Here is a 16,738-nt window from a genome sequence, read left to right as displayed (position 1 = left end):
TTTGTATGCCATGAGCTTCTGATCTTTTGTCTTGGTCACCTTCTGCATTAGTGACCGTCTTTTTTATGTTAATACTTTTTTTCACAACTTTGGGGTATATATTTTCATAAGAAAATTTTGGCGCCTTGTTTTTATTTGGAATATTTAATAATGGGTCTGGGGACATTTGCGAGGTTGTGTTATGTGTTTTAGTTGGTCCAGGTTGCCCATGCTTCTCTGTAAGCAAAAGCCTTTCATTTAGGCTTTTTTTTTCCCCGGACGTGAAAGAGTTAGTTTCTCTCTCTACGTTCACAATGCTCGAGGCCGGTTCAGGCTTTCGAGTAACTCCGCCCCCGCACGGCATCAAGCCGCGTGTTTCCTTGCAGCCGCGGGGATCAGCTGCCACCTCTCTCGCGCCGACCGCGTTCGCTGTAAGAACTGCGAAACACTGGGGCTCGGTGATAGGGCAAAAGCCCACTTCTCCTCTCCCGCAGTGTGCTGGCCAGGCCGCGCCCATGTCCGCATCCTTCTCCGCCAGCCGCGATGCCGCTGCTGGGCACAGGGGATCGGTGCGAGGGCCGTAGCCCGCCTCTTCTCCCCTGCAGTGCGACGGTGGGACCGCGCTCTCATCAGCCTCCGTCCTCGTCAGCTGCGACACCTCTGCGAGGCCCGGGGGCTTGGAGGGCGGATCGCAGCACACATCCTCTCCCCTTCGGGGAGCCAGGGGGGCTGCGCCCATATCAGCGCTCGCCTCCAAGGCGTGCACTGCAGACGGCACTCTCGCACTCCCGATCGCAATCTCCTCAGCCTGCCCCACCCATTGGCCGCACCTCGCACCGGCCGAGGGCTCATCGCATACCCCGCTGCTAATGGCGCTGGAGCCGCGATGGCAATCACATGCCGCGACGCAGCACGCCGGCGACCTCCCAGGGGCCACACAGGCGTCCGGAGGAGGTAAGGACCAGTTGTTTGGTGGGATAGGCGGGATTAGGGGGGAGCTTTCATTTGTAGTTGTATTGTGTACTTTGATGAGGCTTAGGTTTGGTGTCAAATTTTTGCATTGTTTTCCACAGCCTTTTGTACTAGTCTTTAGGTTTGATGGAGCATAAGGGGAGATTAAGCGTGCATTATTAGATTGATTGTCATCCAGTGCACGTACCTTACTCCGTGTTCTTGAATACATGTCTCCTGATGTCTCACGGTCCATTTGCTCGCACATCGGCGAACACTCGGCAAACACTCCGCTACGCTCCGCGTCTGTGGGTGGTTCTTGAGGGATCCAAAAGTGTAGAAACAGAGAACAGACTTTAGCAGCGCTTCTCCTTTCTCCTTTGCTGCCAAACACTCGGCAAACACTCTCTGAGCTTTGGTCAGCTGCCAAACAGCCGGGTGCCATCAAAAGGCATGTTGAGGAGCCTGGACTGCAACCACGCAAATCTGCCCATTACCGTGCTTGGTGCCATGGCTCTACGGATGCTATCAGCCAAAGTCCAGTCCTGATTGTAGAGACTCACACAGCCTCCTTGCCATCTCTTACAATGCTCAGGAAGCAGTCTCTCATCCCCTTCAGGAATACAGTCAGCCGCCATAGCTACATAGTGCGACAGGGTGAATGTACATTTTGCTAAAGCGCAAGTGGATTTGAGCACCATGTTTCTGTCAGAAAATACCTTTCTTGCCCAAGCATCGAAATGCTCATCATCCCTGTCTGGTGGGATGATAGGGTTTGCAGTCTGTTTTGAGGTTGACATAGATGCCTGAACAACTAGGCTATGGCCTATATTTTTTGGTGTGGTTTTTGTTCACTGCTGGGCTCTATTTGCCATGACCCTTTTCTGGAGAGCTACATTAAAAGCATGGGATCCTTTTGTGGACCTTTATCCAGGAGATCTGTTAGGTCATCTTGCAGGTCTGCCCCATCCCAGAAAGTCAATGAATAGTCATCAGATGCCTAGAAGTGTCATCAGCATGGTCTGCTGGATCCGGCTTGCCACTGCCAGATCCGGCTTGCCAAATTCCATCTCAGGTGAAGTGTCGAACCCACTAGCTGATTGGAAATTTTCATATAAATTCTTTAGTCTGGATTCTTCTGGAAGAAGGCTTTCTGGGGCATTAGGTGTGCTTAATTTCAAACCAAACTTGGAGTATCGTGGTAAGAAGGTTCATATTCCTCAGAAATTGAGGATAAAGACTTAAAGAAATCTTTCTTTGCTAATGGTTTGTAAGACTTCTGAATTTCCTTAGGCCTTGAAGGTAAAGGCGTCGATTGTTTTGCCAAAGGCCTCGATAGACAAAATTGGTGTTGATGACGGACGCTGATGGCATTGACGGTGTTGATGCTAAAGGCACTGACAGCTTCTCCTTCGATCTCATCTTTGACTGAGCCCTCTAAGGGCTTGAGCCGCGACTTGAAAGAGTATTCGACGATTTCTCGTCATGTCGAGATCTCGAAGGATCTCGAGGGGTCTCCAGTTTATGTCCCAGGCTCGAGGGTGTGTGGGATGTAGCTTTTGGCCTTCCCTTTTCTGCCTTCGCTGGCTCACCAGGAGCATGGCTTTTTACCTTCTCCTTCGAGGGGGTCGGAGCCTCTTGAAGATTTTCAGCATTTCCTGCCTGAAATGTTCCCACTGTGCTGGAGTAGAGGATTTAGTTGGACAGGTTATACTCCTCTCCGGGGAGGAATAAAATGAACTTGAAGTAGGTGATTTATAATGCCTTCTCTTCAACGAAGATGACAAGGAATGATGGGACCCACTCCTGCAACATGAGTGTTTTTTGTGATCTTTTCCTTTAAGGAGGGTCACTTCTTAACTCGTCGGATGATCGTTTCTTCGATGGAGTCATCGAAGGGATATACTAGGGGGTCTACCCGCCTCCAGTTTCCCTGCACGCTCTTTCAGAGGATTACAGGTCATCAACTGACAGGATTCACAGTCTGCTGTCCTATGTTCGATGCTAAGGCACCACAGACGCACCCGATGGGATGTCCGTGAGGGACATCGAGTCGACTGCATCGATGCACAGGACCCTCTGTCGAAAAAAAATTCTGAAGCAGCTGAAGCTGGAAGCTATATCATAAAATGAGTAATATGTGGGAGGACACAATCCATTCGAAAGGAAAGATACAGGCAACCATTCCACCTAACTTGTTCTGCCGATTATATAGAATGATCTTGAACCATCAGGGAAAAAGGCTTAGTAGTGAACCAACGCTAGGTCAGGCCAAATAAGTCATGTCCTGCTTTTCAAGCATGTTATGGATGTTGGAGGTATGATTGTTAGCAGACCTAGAGATGAGAGCATGCACCATTCAATAGTTCCTGGCCTTTAAGACTTTCCTAGCCGGTGGGCCAGAAACTGGTAACTTTGTAGCATTGGGGAGCAATGTTAAGCAGGACCAGCTATAGTGATACAAAGGTACAGAGGAGGTTGCATACCAAGAAGCATTAGGGATCCTACCAGCCATAGGGTAAAGATGTGTAAAGTGAAGAAAGCCATGAGCAGGTGCACAAAAGCGAGCAAGTTCATGTGGTTGCCCTGTGACATCATAGTTCAGTTCTAGGGGATAAGCCCAAACATATAACCCATCTGGTACCACCACTTATCACAGAGGACCCATAGGAAGAAAGTTTAAACAAAATTAAGTTCAAGTACGGGCCAGCAACAGCTGACAGAGGGAGAAAGAAGAGCTGCAGACACTGAACTTCAGTGCAGACCATTATCACACTGGGGAGAAACATGCTGCGGCAGGTGACGTGAAGGTGAATCCAAAGGTGTAGGCTGGGTGCTGGCGTCCACCTCTGAGAGAGAGCAGTGGGAACCGTGCACCATGAAAGGAAACACAGTGGGAGTGCAACAATTGACGGGGTGCACATAGAGTCAGTACGCTGAAGCAGAAGAGAGCGAGGCAGCGTTGGAGGCAACCAGTAAGCCCTGGGAAAGAAGGAGAGTTACCGGGTTGCCAGTGCATGAAAGTCACTTCGTAGAAATAAACTGCAGGGAACTGAAGCAAGTGGAAGCCATAAACCAACATGAACCTAATGAATGCAAGTGGATTACCGGATGGCCTAAGAAAGTAAAGCGTTTCTTGAAAACGCAACACGAAGTAGTACAGAAAGCCACCAACGTGTTATTAAACCCAAACCTTAAAGAAAGAGTAATTTGTATAATGAAGTACTGGCAGACAAGTATATTAGGTGAATTTAAGCATTTATGTACTGAAGGCCTGGCAGACAGATATGCCTTCTGAATATATGAGTAGTAAAGTCCTAGAAGGAGAGTATATCAGGTGAAGACAAATATATACAACAATTTTAAAAGAACTTCAAGGAAGGCCATGCCCTTGAAATCATGAACCGTTGAGAACAATCCCAAGAGAAAGGAGAGTCCTTAGGAAGAGACATACACCTAGGATCTGCTAATAGTAAATAGGAAGAGAAAGCCTGGGAAGGGACTCATACCCCAAGAAAAGTGAATACCTCAAGGGGAGAAAATAATCCTCTTGGAACTTGATTATTCTTTTTGAACTGGTAAGATTGATACAAGAAATTGTATTCTTTCTGAACTGGTTAGACTGATCCAAGGAACCTGGGAAAGAAAGTCATTCCCTGAGATTGTGGACATTGTTCATTGGAACTCCTTTTGACCAAGCGGGGGGTGTGGGGGGAAGAGTAATCCTCTTGGAACTTAAGTCATTCTTTTTGAATTGGTGATATTGACAAAAGGAAACTGGCAAAGAAAGCTGTTCCCTGGAACTGGGAACATTGCTCATTGGAACCCTTTTTGCTGGATTGAATGTTTGTGTTGAACCTGAACATTTGAGCACCTGTGAATTACAAGAGACAGTACCCTTTGCAATGTGGAGTTTATTTACAGTGTGAAGGGCAGAACAAGATTACAGACACAGGACATAATTTTGTTTGGACATCTGGACACTGGGCATACCCATTCGTTTTTGGTTGCGGTATGCACATTACTCCTGGAATAGGGATGGTGAGGTATTTTCCAATGCTCATTTCTTTTCAATAAAGGTTTGTAACCAACAACATTTCTCCTCTGTGTCCTTGTCTCATTCCTGGCTCCTCACAGATCCCTTTATTACATTTGAGGGTAGTCTTTTTCCATTTCGTCAATGGATGTGGTGAACTGGGAGCACAGAAAGAAGCCAGCAAAAAGGTTATGTAAATCTAGGCCAATTTAGCTCAATCACTTTTCAAATGCACCTCTTACAGATAATTGCTTTTTCAAAAACGTACAGGCAAAATGTAACACAATTTAATTGGCCAATGCATAGGTAAAATAGATCAGACTTGCATTTTAAATAGACAAATTAGAGCAGAGATGCTTTCAATGCACAAGAAAATCAGAGTGATTAAATGTATAGTTTATTTATGCACATTTGAAGTATGTCAATCATAGATTCGTAAATGTACAAGACAGAGTCACAAGCAACCAGCAGAGGTGAGTGCAGAGCAGGGAAGAGGCTAGAACATGTAAAGAACAATGCGCACAAGAGAGTATATTCACATGGTAGAATAAGTGTAGCTGGCAGACTGCACTGGTAGGCGCTGAGAAGAGCATGTGGGACATTACAAGTCCTAAGAAAAGTGACAAATTTGTTTTGAGGGCCAGTCACTAGCAACAGTGGGTTTGAAAACTGCGTTCTAACCATAGAGACCAAGCATTCAAATCTGTCAACATTTGTTTAAAAACGGATTTGAGAAGTTATCGAAATATCAACACATCTGGGACTTATATTTTGACCCCAGGCCCAGCCAATGGACCCACCGGGCTGAGGCCGCCAACAGTCCATCACTGCTCTCTTGCACTTTTCCAGCTTCCTCGCACTAACTCACCCTCCCCTTCCTTTTTCAGAGCCGCCAGAGCACCAGGGGACCACACCGGTTTTGATAGTGTGCGGTACAAATGTCCTTTAACATTAACATGAACTAATGAAGGTTCTACATAGCACAGACTCCAAGGTGCCGCACCAGCCTCACTGCCCCAAAAACCATGAAAGGGAGAATAGTTTGGGGAAGCCAAAGACTGATGCAGAACCATATTTTTGTGTGTGTTAATATAGCTTACCAAAACTGTTCCAACTGGCTAGAAGCTACCTAAAGAATAAGAAAAGGTAGCGGTCCAGTATTCGCAATTTTAAAGAATAGGTACTTTACTTAAATGAAGAAGCAGCAGGGATAAGCAGAGGAGACGTTGATCAAGTATGGTGCGAATCAGAACTAAATCCCTAGCAGTGGTTAGATGATAAGGCTGTGCTTCGCAATTCAGAGCAAGATTAAAATAGACAACTTCCTTGTCACTGTGTTTCTCTAGCACCAGTATTTTTCATATAATAAAAGATTTCAATAAGTCTCTGCCATAATCCCAAAACAGGCAAGGCAGAAGATTCTAAGCATTGTCAGCTATACTAGCTATTCTATACTGGAGGTGGTGTGCAGTTTTTTTTATTTCTGTGCACTAATTGATGGAAGACGGCCTTCTTTCCCTCTGAGGACCTGGAAGGTGGGGTGGCGGTGGGGGCAGCAAGGCTCCCCCTCAGGAAACCTTGATTTGGCATGGAATCGTAGCCTTTTCTGACTAGGGTTAAACATGACTAATGTAGACACTAGACACAGAAACAATGGAGTTAGAGATAGATGATCACACAGTTTTCAAAGTTAAAAACCTGAGATTCTAGGCAAATGCATAGCAGGAAGCCCTAAAATTTTAATATGCCAGAGGAAACCAACCAAAAAGACACTCTGAGAACTGAATTCTAGCATCTGTGGCAGGCAGAAAAAGGGAATGAGATATGAGGATCCATTCAATAACCCAGTAGCCCAATGGCAACATGTTTATTATAGCAATTTTATTTAAGAACAGGGTGTCATTTTTAACCGAAATGGCTTACAAAGTAGACAACAACAGAAACAACAACAGAAGGCAGAGGCAGTCTGAAGCCAAGGTGCCTTTACAGAAGAGCATTGCTGTATTGAATTATGTATACTGCTTGGTGATGAGTAAGAATAGGAACACGGGACAGGGACTGGAGGACATTAACACTTTTACATTGAGAGCTTGAGGTCAGTATTTACATATTTACAAATTATACAGTGTAGTCGGAGGACAGAATGCTTGAGAGATTGGTTGGGCAGTTCATTTAAATAAGGAGGGAGTGGAGAGGGTTGGGGGCCCTTCCCTTGCTAACAGGTGGATTCGCACCTCATTTTGAAGAATTCCTTTGAATGAATGAAATGGCTTTGATTACCTTAGAGAGGGAGCATTCCAGTGGAAAGGGGCATGCATGGAAAAGGAGCGAAAGCAGGAGGCAGCATGAGGTTCAGGGGACTGTTAGGCGATGAATCAAGGAACAGAGAGTTCAAGAGGGAACATGCAGTGAGATCCATTCCATGAGGAGGTGGGGGCAAAACCATGACGATTTATTGACTAGAAGAAAGGAGTGAAGTTGCATGGCGAGCCATCCAGCGTGGTAAAAGCAGATAGTGGTGGGGAGGATCTTGGTATGTTGAAAAGGGGAGCATTTCCAAAGTTGAGGACTTTGCTGATTGGAGCAAAACAGTATAGGGGTAGACCAAGAAGTAGGCACAGACAAGAATCAAGTTTACAGAGCATAAAAGTAGAGATCAGGGTTTCAGGGAGTGGCCAGTCTTTCTAATGTTTAGACGGTTCATTCTGGCTGCAGCTGCCGTAACGGAATGGTAAGGTTTTCGGTTACTATCCAAGGGAACCCCAAGATTATAAGTCACGGATGAGGAGGTCTGGAGGAAAGAGATGGGAAAGGGGACAGTGGGTCTCACATTTGAGATAGGGTGAAAGAGGATTTCCATCTTTGAAGAGTTTAGCATGAAGCAGAGTGGAGAAATCCAATGGTTATCATTTGGTGATTATAATAGCGAAGGAGGAAAATGAGAAGAATATTGGATTAGGTCAGTGAAGAGGGGAGTTTTAAAGCCAAAGGGAGGAAATGAGCTTGCCAAGGGAGGGGTTATATAGGGTGAAAAGAAGTGGGTCCATGCTGGTTCTCGAGGGACACACATGGGAAGAAGTGTTAGGTGTTTCTGGTGTCCCTGAAGATAGAGAAGGAATAGTCGGAGAGATAGGACACCTAGTCGAGTATGGTGTCCTTGAAGCCAAGAATGGAAAGAGTTTGAAGGGAGGGTTCAATCATAGTGCCAAAGGCAGTTGAAAGGTCTAGAAGTTTCAGCCGAGTGTTTGGACCAGAATCCAGATTGGAGGGGGTCAGCAAGCAAGTGAGTGTACCTTTAGATAGTCGACTATGCAGTTGAAGACAACCCTCTAAAGGATTTTAGTGCTAGGGAAGGAGAGACAAGGGTTTGCAAAAGATGTGTAAGCTGGGATCAGCAGTTTGTTTCTTTAGTAGAGGTATGACAAGCTGTTTAATAACAGGCAGTTTAGATGCCTTTTGAGAGAGACGGGTTGAATAAGGTGGTTGAGGTGAATGGAGGGGACTGGTGCAAGTTCATAAACAATATGTGGGGCAAAGGGGTCAACTGGAACAACGGATGGGTTGGCAGAGTAAGGATGGGAGGAAGTTCAGTGGGAAAGGTGCTCGAGAAGGGAGATAGAGAGGCAAGTGTGGGGAGGAGGGGAGAATGAGGAAGGGGATGGATAGATAGACTGGTAAAGAAGGTGTTACATTTTTGGTGGTTTTAGCTAAGAAGTATAAAAAAGAGCACATGTTGAGAGTAGGGGTCAGGGTAGAGAGTCGTTGTGGGCAGTGAGAAGAGGGGGAAGGGGGAACGGAGAAAGTAGTGATGCACTGTTGTCCTTAGCTGCTGGATGACGGGGAAGATCCATGGTTCAGGACACAGAAAATGGTAAAGCAGGCAGGGTAGTGATCATTAAAGAGGGTAGACAGTTCAGAGTTGAATTCAGCAAGTCTGAGTTCAATGAAGTTAATAAAAGCAAGTAGAGGAGACAGCTTGGAGAGAGATGTGGTTGAGATAGTGGACAATGGAGTTGGGCTTGAATTTACGTTTGATGATAGATGAGGGGGGGAGAGTGGGTAATAAATAGGTGACGTGAAAGAGTCGTCAGAGGAGATTGGGGTTAATCGTGGGAGCAGAAGAAACCAGGAAGGAATATAGGAATATAATATCAATAGAGTTGCCTTAAGTGTGGGGTTGGAAGCTTACATAGGTTGACTAGTGAGTTGTTTAAGAGTGAAGTCAGCTTGAAGTGGTTGGGCCTTAAGTCATATTGGGGAGGTAGAGGTCACTCATTATGACGGGAGGGACATCAGCTGGAGTGTTTCAAGTAAGAGCCCAGCAGAGAAGAGGTGGAGTGTGCCCGGTGGGCAGTAGATCAGGATAGTAAGAGGGGTGGGAATGAGATATGCCGAGGGGTTCAACAGATATGCTGAATGGATGAGGGAATTAAATCAGAGGGGAAGGAGTGCCAATGGTGTGTCCTTGCTGATCATGTGAACACCACCACCACCCTTTTTGGAAATACGAGTGTTAACCAAAGATGGAAAGAAGTATTCATTAAAACCCATCAAAACTGCATGCTTTGTGGATTATTGGAAGTATGTCCAAAGCCAAGAGCCCTGTTTTCATAATTCATATTCATAGCTAAACTCTGTACTTGGGTTGCTTGAAGCAGAATAGTCATGTTTAAGCAATATTGAAATTGTACATATTGTATTTATGTAGATATTCTATAGAGCACCTACTTGTCTTTTTAGCCACATCACAGGGATTTTGAGTCTGAATCATTGTGGGCAGGTAAATTAGTGAGCATACCTCCCGTTAGAAGTCGGGTACAATGTTGGCCTTTGGGGAGATGCGTTCAAATGCATCCCTCTTGGTGTTCCGCTGTCAAACTCTTTATTTAAAGAGCCTATCTATCTTGGGTCTGTCAAAACCCTTAATCTGATTTTACAGGGAACATAGCATACAATCTAAAGCTATGCTGTACAGTGATGGGAGGATGTGACGACGTTCCCTGCCTTTGCCAGGAGTAAGTGGGTGGGGAGATCACAGGGGCTGGGTGTCGCCACCAGCGCTGTGATGCTGAGCCTGGAGGAAGACACTGCAACTAATAAAAAGAGACCGTACAACAAAGAACAAAGACTGATTTACCTTTGCAATACTGTAGAGAACAGGCTTAACGATTTAATTGATTGGTCCCCTTTATATATCCTAGGCATTTTAAGTCCGTTGGTCGTACACCTACTACATCTAGGGTTAAACAGAGTGTGACAAGCAATCATTTTTTTTTAATAACCAACTGGAAATAGCAAAAAATATGAAAAGAGGAAAAATAAGAGGGTCTCTATGTGAGTCATGAGTGGAACACCACATGAGATATTTCAAGCAAGAATAATGACATTTATAAAAAGTCTTTATAATACTAGGCCTACTGTTGTCGTTTTTTTTATATTGTATAACAGTGTCCATTGTAAATAACAAAACGACTTTACATGTGAAAATGCTGTTCCCTCAAGATGAGAGCCAACTTTTGATAAGGATCAAGAATAACAATGGTCTAGTTGTTCTGTGACAGCCGGCGTACTTCCGGTATTGCAAATACAACTTACTAAGATGTAAGACGCATGCATGTACATTTGTGTTGAGGCCGGCAGTCGATCGGTCCTCCGGAAAAGCTCTGTGACTAACAATGAATGCGGCGAGGTAAACAGAAACCCTCCTTTCATCCCTGCGTTTTTCCCACTTGTTTTATTTGCAACATTTTTCTCTCGCGAATGTGAAGGGTTTGTTCCGAATTAACATATTGGTTCCAACACAACGATCGCAAATGAACAAACTCTTTTGCAATACTCGAGTGTTCGTTTGTAATGTTGTAATTAAAAACTAGTGGTTAAAATATATTAAATACAACTCCTTTCCTGCTCTGGTTTCGCAGCATATCAACGTTTCAGTTTGAGACTGTTAGAAAACACGTGAATCCGAAAGCAGCTCCCTGCAAGAACGCACATGAAAAAGCTTTTTGCAAAACAGATATCACAGTACCGCGTGGGCATGGTGAGTGGGTGTTAAATACGAGAAATAAGAAAAAAACACTGCGAGCTAAGATCTAAGAACATGGTACCATCTAATAATAGGAATGGATAGGTACTAGATGTTTCTGTAATAAACAAATAGATTTGGTTTGCTTGAGAGTAGGATATCAGATAGACACCTGCACTAAATGTATGAAAATCCCTCAGACCCTAATTGTCCTAATGTGAACAGAGATAGTGGAAAAAATGTGTTACCAACTTAGAAAATGGTCTCCTGAAAAGGAGAAACATGATGGTTGGACATGACTTGAGCTGGACATTAAGGACGTTTTGTTATCTTTTTTACTTTTATAGATCCGGCTTCTAATTGGAAGAAGTTCCATTTTCCACACTAACCAGTGATTTATGACTGAAATGTGGTAAGCCTAACCACTTTTATTTAAGCAATTTTGGTGAGAATATTGCTTGAATGTATTTTGTAGCAGTGCAACTTACAGGAGTTTTCTATTATTCCCCTAGATAACTGCACATTATATAGCAGTTTGAAACTCCATCAGGACTGATCAAAGAGTTTGAATCCAAAGCTGGAGCTACAGATTTTAAGAAATTGATGTTGATAACACAGTGAATGTTTTAGAAATGTGGTCCCCTGATGAATTTCCCTTGAACCGATGCTAATTAAAATGGGAATGAAACATGTTGGGTTAAAAATGCTGTGAGATTAGTTCCACAGAGATATTAAAGCACTAAAAGCCAAGTGAACTAATCTGTATTTGAGAACCCTAGAACAAGATCACGGGTTTGATACTAGAAATTAACATGTTAGACTGTGCTAAATGCTAGTTTCATTTATTGTGTCTTTTTAGTGGATCATTTTTTGTTTATGTATTGTATTCTTGGTCTGTTGGTTGATTTGATCCTATGCACATTATTATTTGGGATAAAAGGCCATTTTGAGAATAGGTTAAAGGTTTTTTTATTGTTAATTTGATTGTGAATTGTTGATTCACTCTACCTTTTCTCTTTTCCTTCTTTTTCTTTCAGCAAGTTGTTTTAGTAATTTTGGAGGATGAACTGTTTCATGTTCGTGGCCTGTGTGTTTTAATTTGTTTAATAAAAAGATGAATTACTTTTGCCATTTCAGTGGCGAGGTTTTAATGAGAATACTCACTTAAGACTAAAACTTTTGCAGTTGCTTTTGCGTTCCAGTTCAAGAATCCTCATGGAGTTTACCAAAGAAGGTTGATACCACCAGGGAATAGTTAAGAGGTGACAGGATTCTTTTGTATAGAATATGAAGTTAAAAGGGGCTTGATCCTGTCCTCTTATTTAAAAAAAAAAAGCAGTCCTCTTTTAGTATAAAGGAGCCTGGAGGTAGAGCATGAGTATCCCCTGTCACCTTCACATAGCTCTGTGGACCAGTCCCTTTAAGAGGTGCCAACAGGGTTAACCCACATTCCCTGCTGTAATGCCTATTTCGCTTATGTTACAACCTTTAAACATGCTGGTAAGAAGAGTAATAGCATCAGGCTCAGTTTTGCGGTGAAAATGGAGATGTACAACTGAGATGCTGCATCAGCTTGGCAAGGGAATGCTGTTAGGGCCCTCAACCCGACAGCAATTGCATTGCGCATGTCCAATCCAAGATGATGGATAAACTTGATAGCTCAGTCCACGTCACAGTGCAGCCCTGTGGTCTCACATTGCTGGTAGGTGCACAAAGAAGGGGATACTAAGCCAATCCTAACCTGAGCCAAATGCCCCCCACAAATGCTACAACTCCCGGGAAGCATAGCAGAGAGGGGCTACAACGCAATAAAAGCCACAGACACCATAGCTTTGGGGTTGGTGTTAAGAGTTGGATAGAAACAAAGTTTGCGGTGAAGGAGAGGGGAATGGGAAAGCTGCAGCGAGACAGCTGAAGTGAAGCAAACAGAGGAGGTGGTAGGATTATGTGGAGCGGAGGCTGGAGATAGACAGAGGGAGAAACGAAGTGGGTGTATTGGAGGAAGGGTGGGAGAAACATCAAAGAGGAGGTTAAAAGGAGTTGTGAGGAATGAGGGCGAGAGCATATCAGAAAAAAGGGAGGGTGAGGTAAATGTAATTTTTTTTATTCTAAATCAACTGACTTGAATTACAAACATCATTACAATTAAAATCTATTAATTATCAAACCAGGATTTCTTAAGCTCAGTATACTTAGGTTGTATGAAGTCAAATTCTGACGATTAATTCAATATTTAAAACTTACATTTTGTATTTATTTTAATGTTTTACAAAGTGCACCATTCCACCCATATCAAGGCTTTGGAGTGTGGAGTCTGGATCGTTGCAAGTAAGTAGAGGAGCCGTGAGCAGACCCAAGTTAGGTATTGGGTGAAATAGGCCTAATGCTGTTTTTGGTTAGATGGTCAGATAGTATCCGCTGACAGACACTTGGCTTGTAGTTAATTGAATTGAATTCTTACTTTATTTCTATTGCGCTCGTACACAAGTGTTTCAAAGTGCGGCAAGGCAAGGAAGGGGACCAGGGGAGAAAAAAATAATCTTTCTAGGCCCTTTGACATTGAGAACGTGCAAGTGCATTGGGGAGGGGAAAAGTGCATGAAAGGGGGAGAAGTGGGAAGTGCGGAGCAAAGGAGAAACATAAATAAAAATAAATAAATAATAAAGGCAACAAACTGTTAGTGCAGCCAGCAAGTGGCAAGTTCTGGGTTTAAGGCAGCAGACAGGGTAGGTCTGATGAGTGCAGGAAGAAAAAGGGGGTGGGGGCTGTATGGGTACAGATACAGACCCCAGTGCAAAGGGTGGCCCGGATGCAGTTGGGGAGGGTGTCAGGGTGAGCAGGTACCTGGGTCCGGAGGACAGAGGGTGGCCAGGTTGCATGGTGCCAAGAGAAAACAGATCAGCAGGAGAGAGGGAGAACGAAGGCAGAACAAAGAGGAAGGTCTTGAGGTGCTTCCGGAACCGGAGATTGTTCTCCAAGTTTTAGAGTGGCAGGGAGGCTGTTCCAGAGGGAGGCCCCAGGCGAAGACAGATCTACCCTAGCTCGTTTCTTCAAAAAACAACTGACCTTGAGGGAGTTAGAGGTAGAGGAGTGAAGAGCTTGAGAGGGGAGGTATTTGCGGAGGGATAGCTGAAGGTATTTTGGACCCAGGCCCCAGAAAGCTTTGTGGACAATGCAGAGGGTTTTGATTTTAATCCTTGCACCCACTGGGAGCCAATGGAGAGATTTCAGACCAGGAGAGATACTATCCCAGGACTTGAGGCCAAGGACAAGTTTTGCAGTCCTGTCACAGTCCCTGTTCGGAGGCGTGGAGGTACCAATCAAACCCTTTCACGTTTGGGAACCACAAATAAAAACACAACCTTTTAAGAAACATTAACATTTTCATTTTTTTATAGATAAAGTCAGTTTGCAAGGCTCTTCTTTTAAATACAACTGCAGCAGAATCAAAGTCCTTAGTGTTAACAGTACATGCAGCAGCATTGTAGTTTCATTTGAAACCAACATCTAAAATCATGAAATGTCATGAACAATACAAGTGAACAATATCATCTTTGTCGAAAAGTACATTAATCGCACAAATCAGTACACCCGAAAAAGAAAAAAAAAACATGGTTTCTTACAATTAGGTCCTATTTAAATAGTATCCAGCTTTTTAAATACATAAAATTGGTTCAGTATGTTTGGCCATTTTGCACATTTGTTTAATTTAAAATTACAGTGAAGAGAAAATTATATCCCAAGTTTGAATTTTGAATTACAATTCAAAACTCAAAAAAGTGGATCGTTGGCTAAAACGCTTTTACATTATTTACAAATTTAACATTAACAACTGCTACAATGGCTTCATTTCCATCTGCCCAGAGCCTTTTTCACATCAGCAGCAGCTTTGCAAAGGGCAACGTGTCCAGTAGTGTAATTCACTGACGGTCAGTCATTTTCAACAATTCCAGTAGTGCCCCGACGGCTCCAAAATAACCCTAACAAAACAAAATGGAGAAAATCAATTAAGGAAACCAGGACTATTAAAAAGTGCAGCTACCTTATAGAAATGATACACAAAAGTGCTTCTAAGAAAAACAGTATCGCTTGCAGCCCTGTTAGAATAGCATGGTGTTCATGAACTTCACTGGAGGATTGTTGCAAGTTACATACACGTATTTTATCTCCATATCAGCAATAAAGCAACAAAGCCCTCCTCCCACCCTACCTCAGGATGTGTGGATTGAGGCGCTACAATATTGCACTTATATGATTGGATGGATTCAGTCACAAAATGCAGACATGCTGACTGGTAAAGGGAATGGGTGGCCAATAAGAGCCATACTTTCAACAAGTGGCAAAGGCAATATCATTTTACGGTATGCTTATCGATGAAGAAGCAGCCTTACTACAAAAATATGTTACTGAGTGCTGGTTAAAGACATCAGTCCTATTCTTCTATATTCTAGGTTTGATGGGCACAGAGTTCTGAAACTTCAATATACATTTATTTCTTGCATTTGTTACCCTTTCATTCGTTTTTTAAAAACACATTTAGGGCCCGATACATGGAATTATTTGCGCAGAAAATAGAGGACTTCCGGGCGAAATCACGGGCAAGCGCCAGTTTTTCGATTCATGGAACAGAATGCGCTGGGCTTACCAGGAACCTGCGAGGAATCCGTGCCAGTCCAACACGTTACTGCGACACCACGAACGCCTTGCGCAAGACTCTAAGTGAAGGCCTCCCTGTGTCTGCACAGTCACCTAAAAAGGGGGCCGAACACGTGGAAAGGGGAACAAGCGAAAATATGGGCATAACGAGGGAAGTACCACAGTAAAGTCCTCGCAACGCCCATAAATGCAAATCGTGAAACACGTACGCCACGCGATAGCTGACGTAAACATCAACGCGCACAAAAAAGAATGCATAAAAAGCCTGCGCAACACTTAACTTGTGAAACCAACGCATGTATACAGCTATGATGAATGTACCATTTGTTGCAGCAGTGATCATGGGACACCGCAGGAGGAGGAGGATGGCCAGGGCCTGGATTTTCCTACCTAGGACCAGCCTTTTTTGAGATGCCCAATGACCAGGTCTATGGCAGGTACAGCTTTCCACCTCATATCATATCATATTAGATCTGGTCACGGGTGGGAAAATGACCTTGTATCACCCACCCTGTGCTCCCAAGCACAGAGCCCCTTGGAAAAGGTGCTCAATATACTGCATTGTTTGGCCAATGTGTCATTTCAGCAGACAATTGCCATAGTTGGGGGCATTTCACAGTCCACGCAGTCACACTGCCTACACCAGGTGTTGGCAATAATGACTGCACGCCCCCCGGTCAGCAGGCACATCTACATGCCCAGAACACCTGCAGAAAGGCAGGCCGTTGGCCAGGACTTTTTTGGGGTTTCGCACTTCCCTAGAGTGCTTTCTGCCATCGATTGCACCCATGTGGCTCTACGTCCACCTAAGGCTACAGAGCACATCACAAGCACTGGCATTCCATCAACGTGCAGGTTGTATGTGATGCCACGGGCACCATTACTTCTGTATATGCAAACTATCCAGGGTCCACCCATAATAGTTTCATATTCAGAATGTCACCCCCTACACAGGGCCCTGGAAGCGGGAGGCATGGAAACACATGGCTCATTGGTGAGTATACATGGCCCTACACATGCATGCATGTCTCACACACAAATGCACACCAATGACGAACATTTTCACCTCTACAGGGGACAGTGCCTACCCT

The 16,738-nt window shown here is 44.1% G+C and overlaps 1 protein-coding gene across 3 annotated transcripts in view; it reads right to left on the bottom strand.

Annotated features, from left to right (window-relative positions):
• Nucleotides 1-5,341: 5,341 nt before the first annotated feature.
• The window catches only part of PANK1 (pantothenate kinase 1), a 589,765-nt gene continuing 578,368 nt past the window's right edge, over nt 5,342-16,738 (bottom strand). For all 3 annotated transcript variants that reach the window (XM_069611321.1, XM_069611322.1, XM_069611323.1), the window contains one exon: nt 5,342-14,971. In XM_069611321.1, the coding sequence (XP_069467422.1) occupies nt 14,912-14,971 (60 nt within the window). In that variant the 3' untranslated portion in view covers nt 5,342-14,911. The remainder of the gene's footprint in view (nt 14,972-16,738) is intronic.

Source organism: Ambystoma mexicanum, chromosome 8 (genome assembly GCF_040938575.1).
Source record: "Ambystoma mexicanum isolate Mex_15411 chromosome 8, UKY_AmexF1_1, whole genome shotgun sequence".
NCBI classification, from domain to species: domain Eukaryota; kingdom Metazoa; phylum Chordata; class Amphibia; order Caudata; family Ambystomatidae; genus Ambystoma; species Ambystoma mexicanum.
The sequence above is the reverse complement of the archived record's forward strand: the minus strand, read 5'-3'. Positions and strand labels throughout refer to the sequence as shown.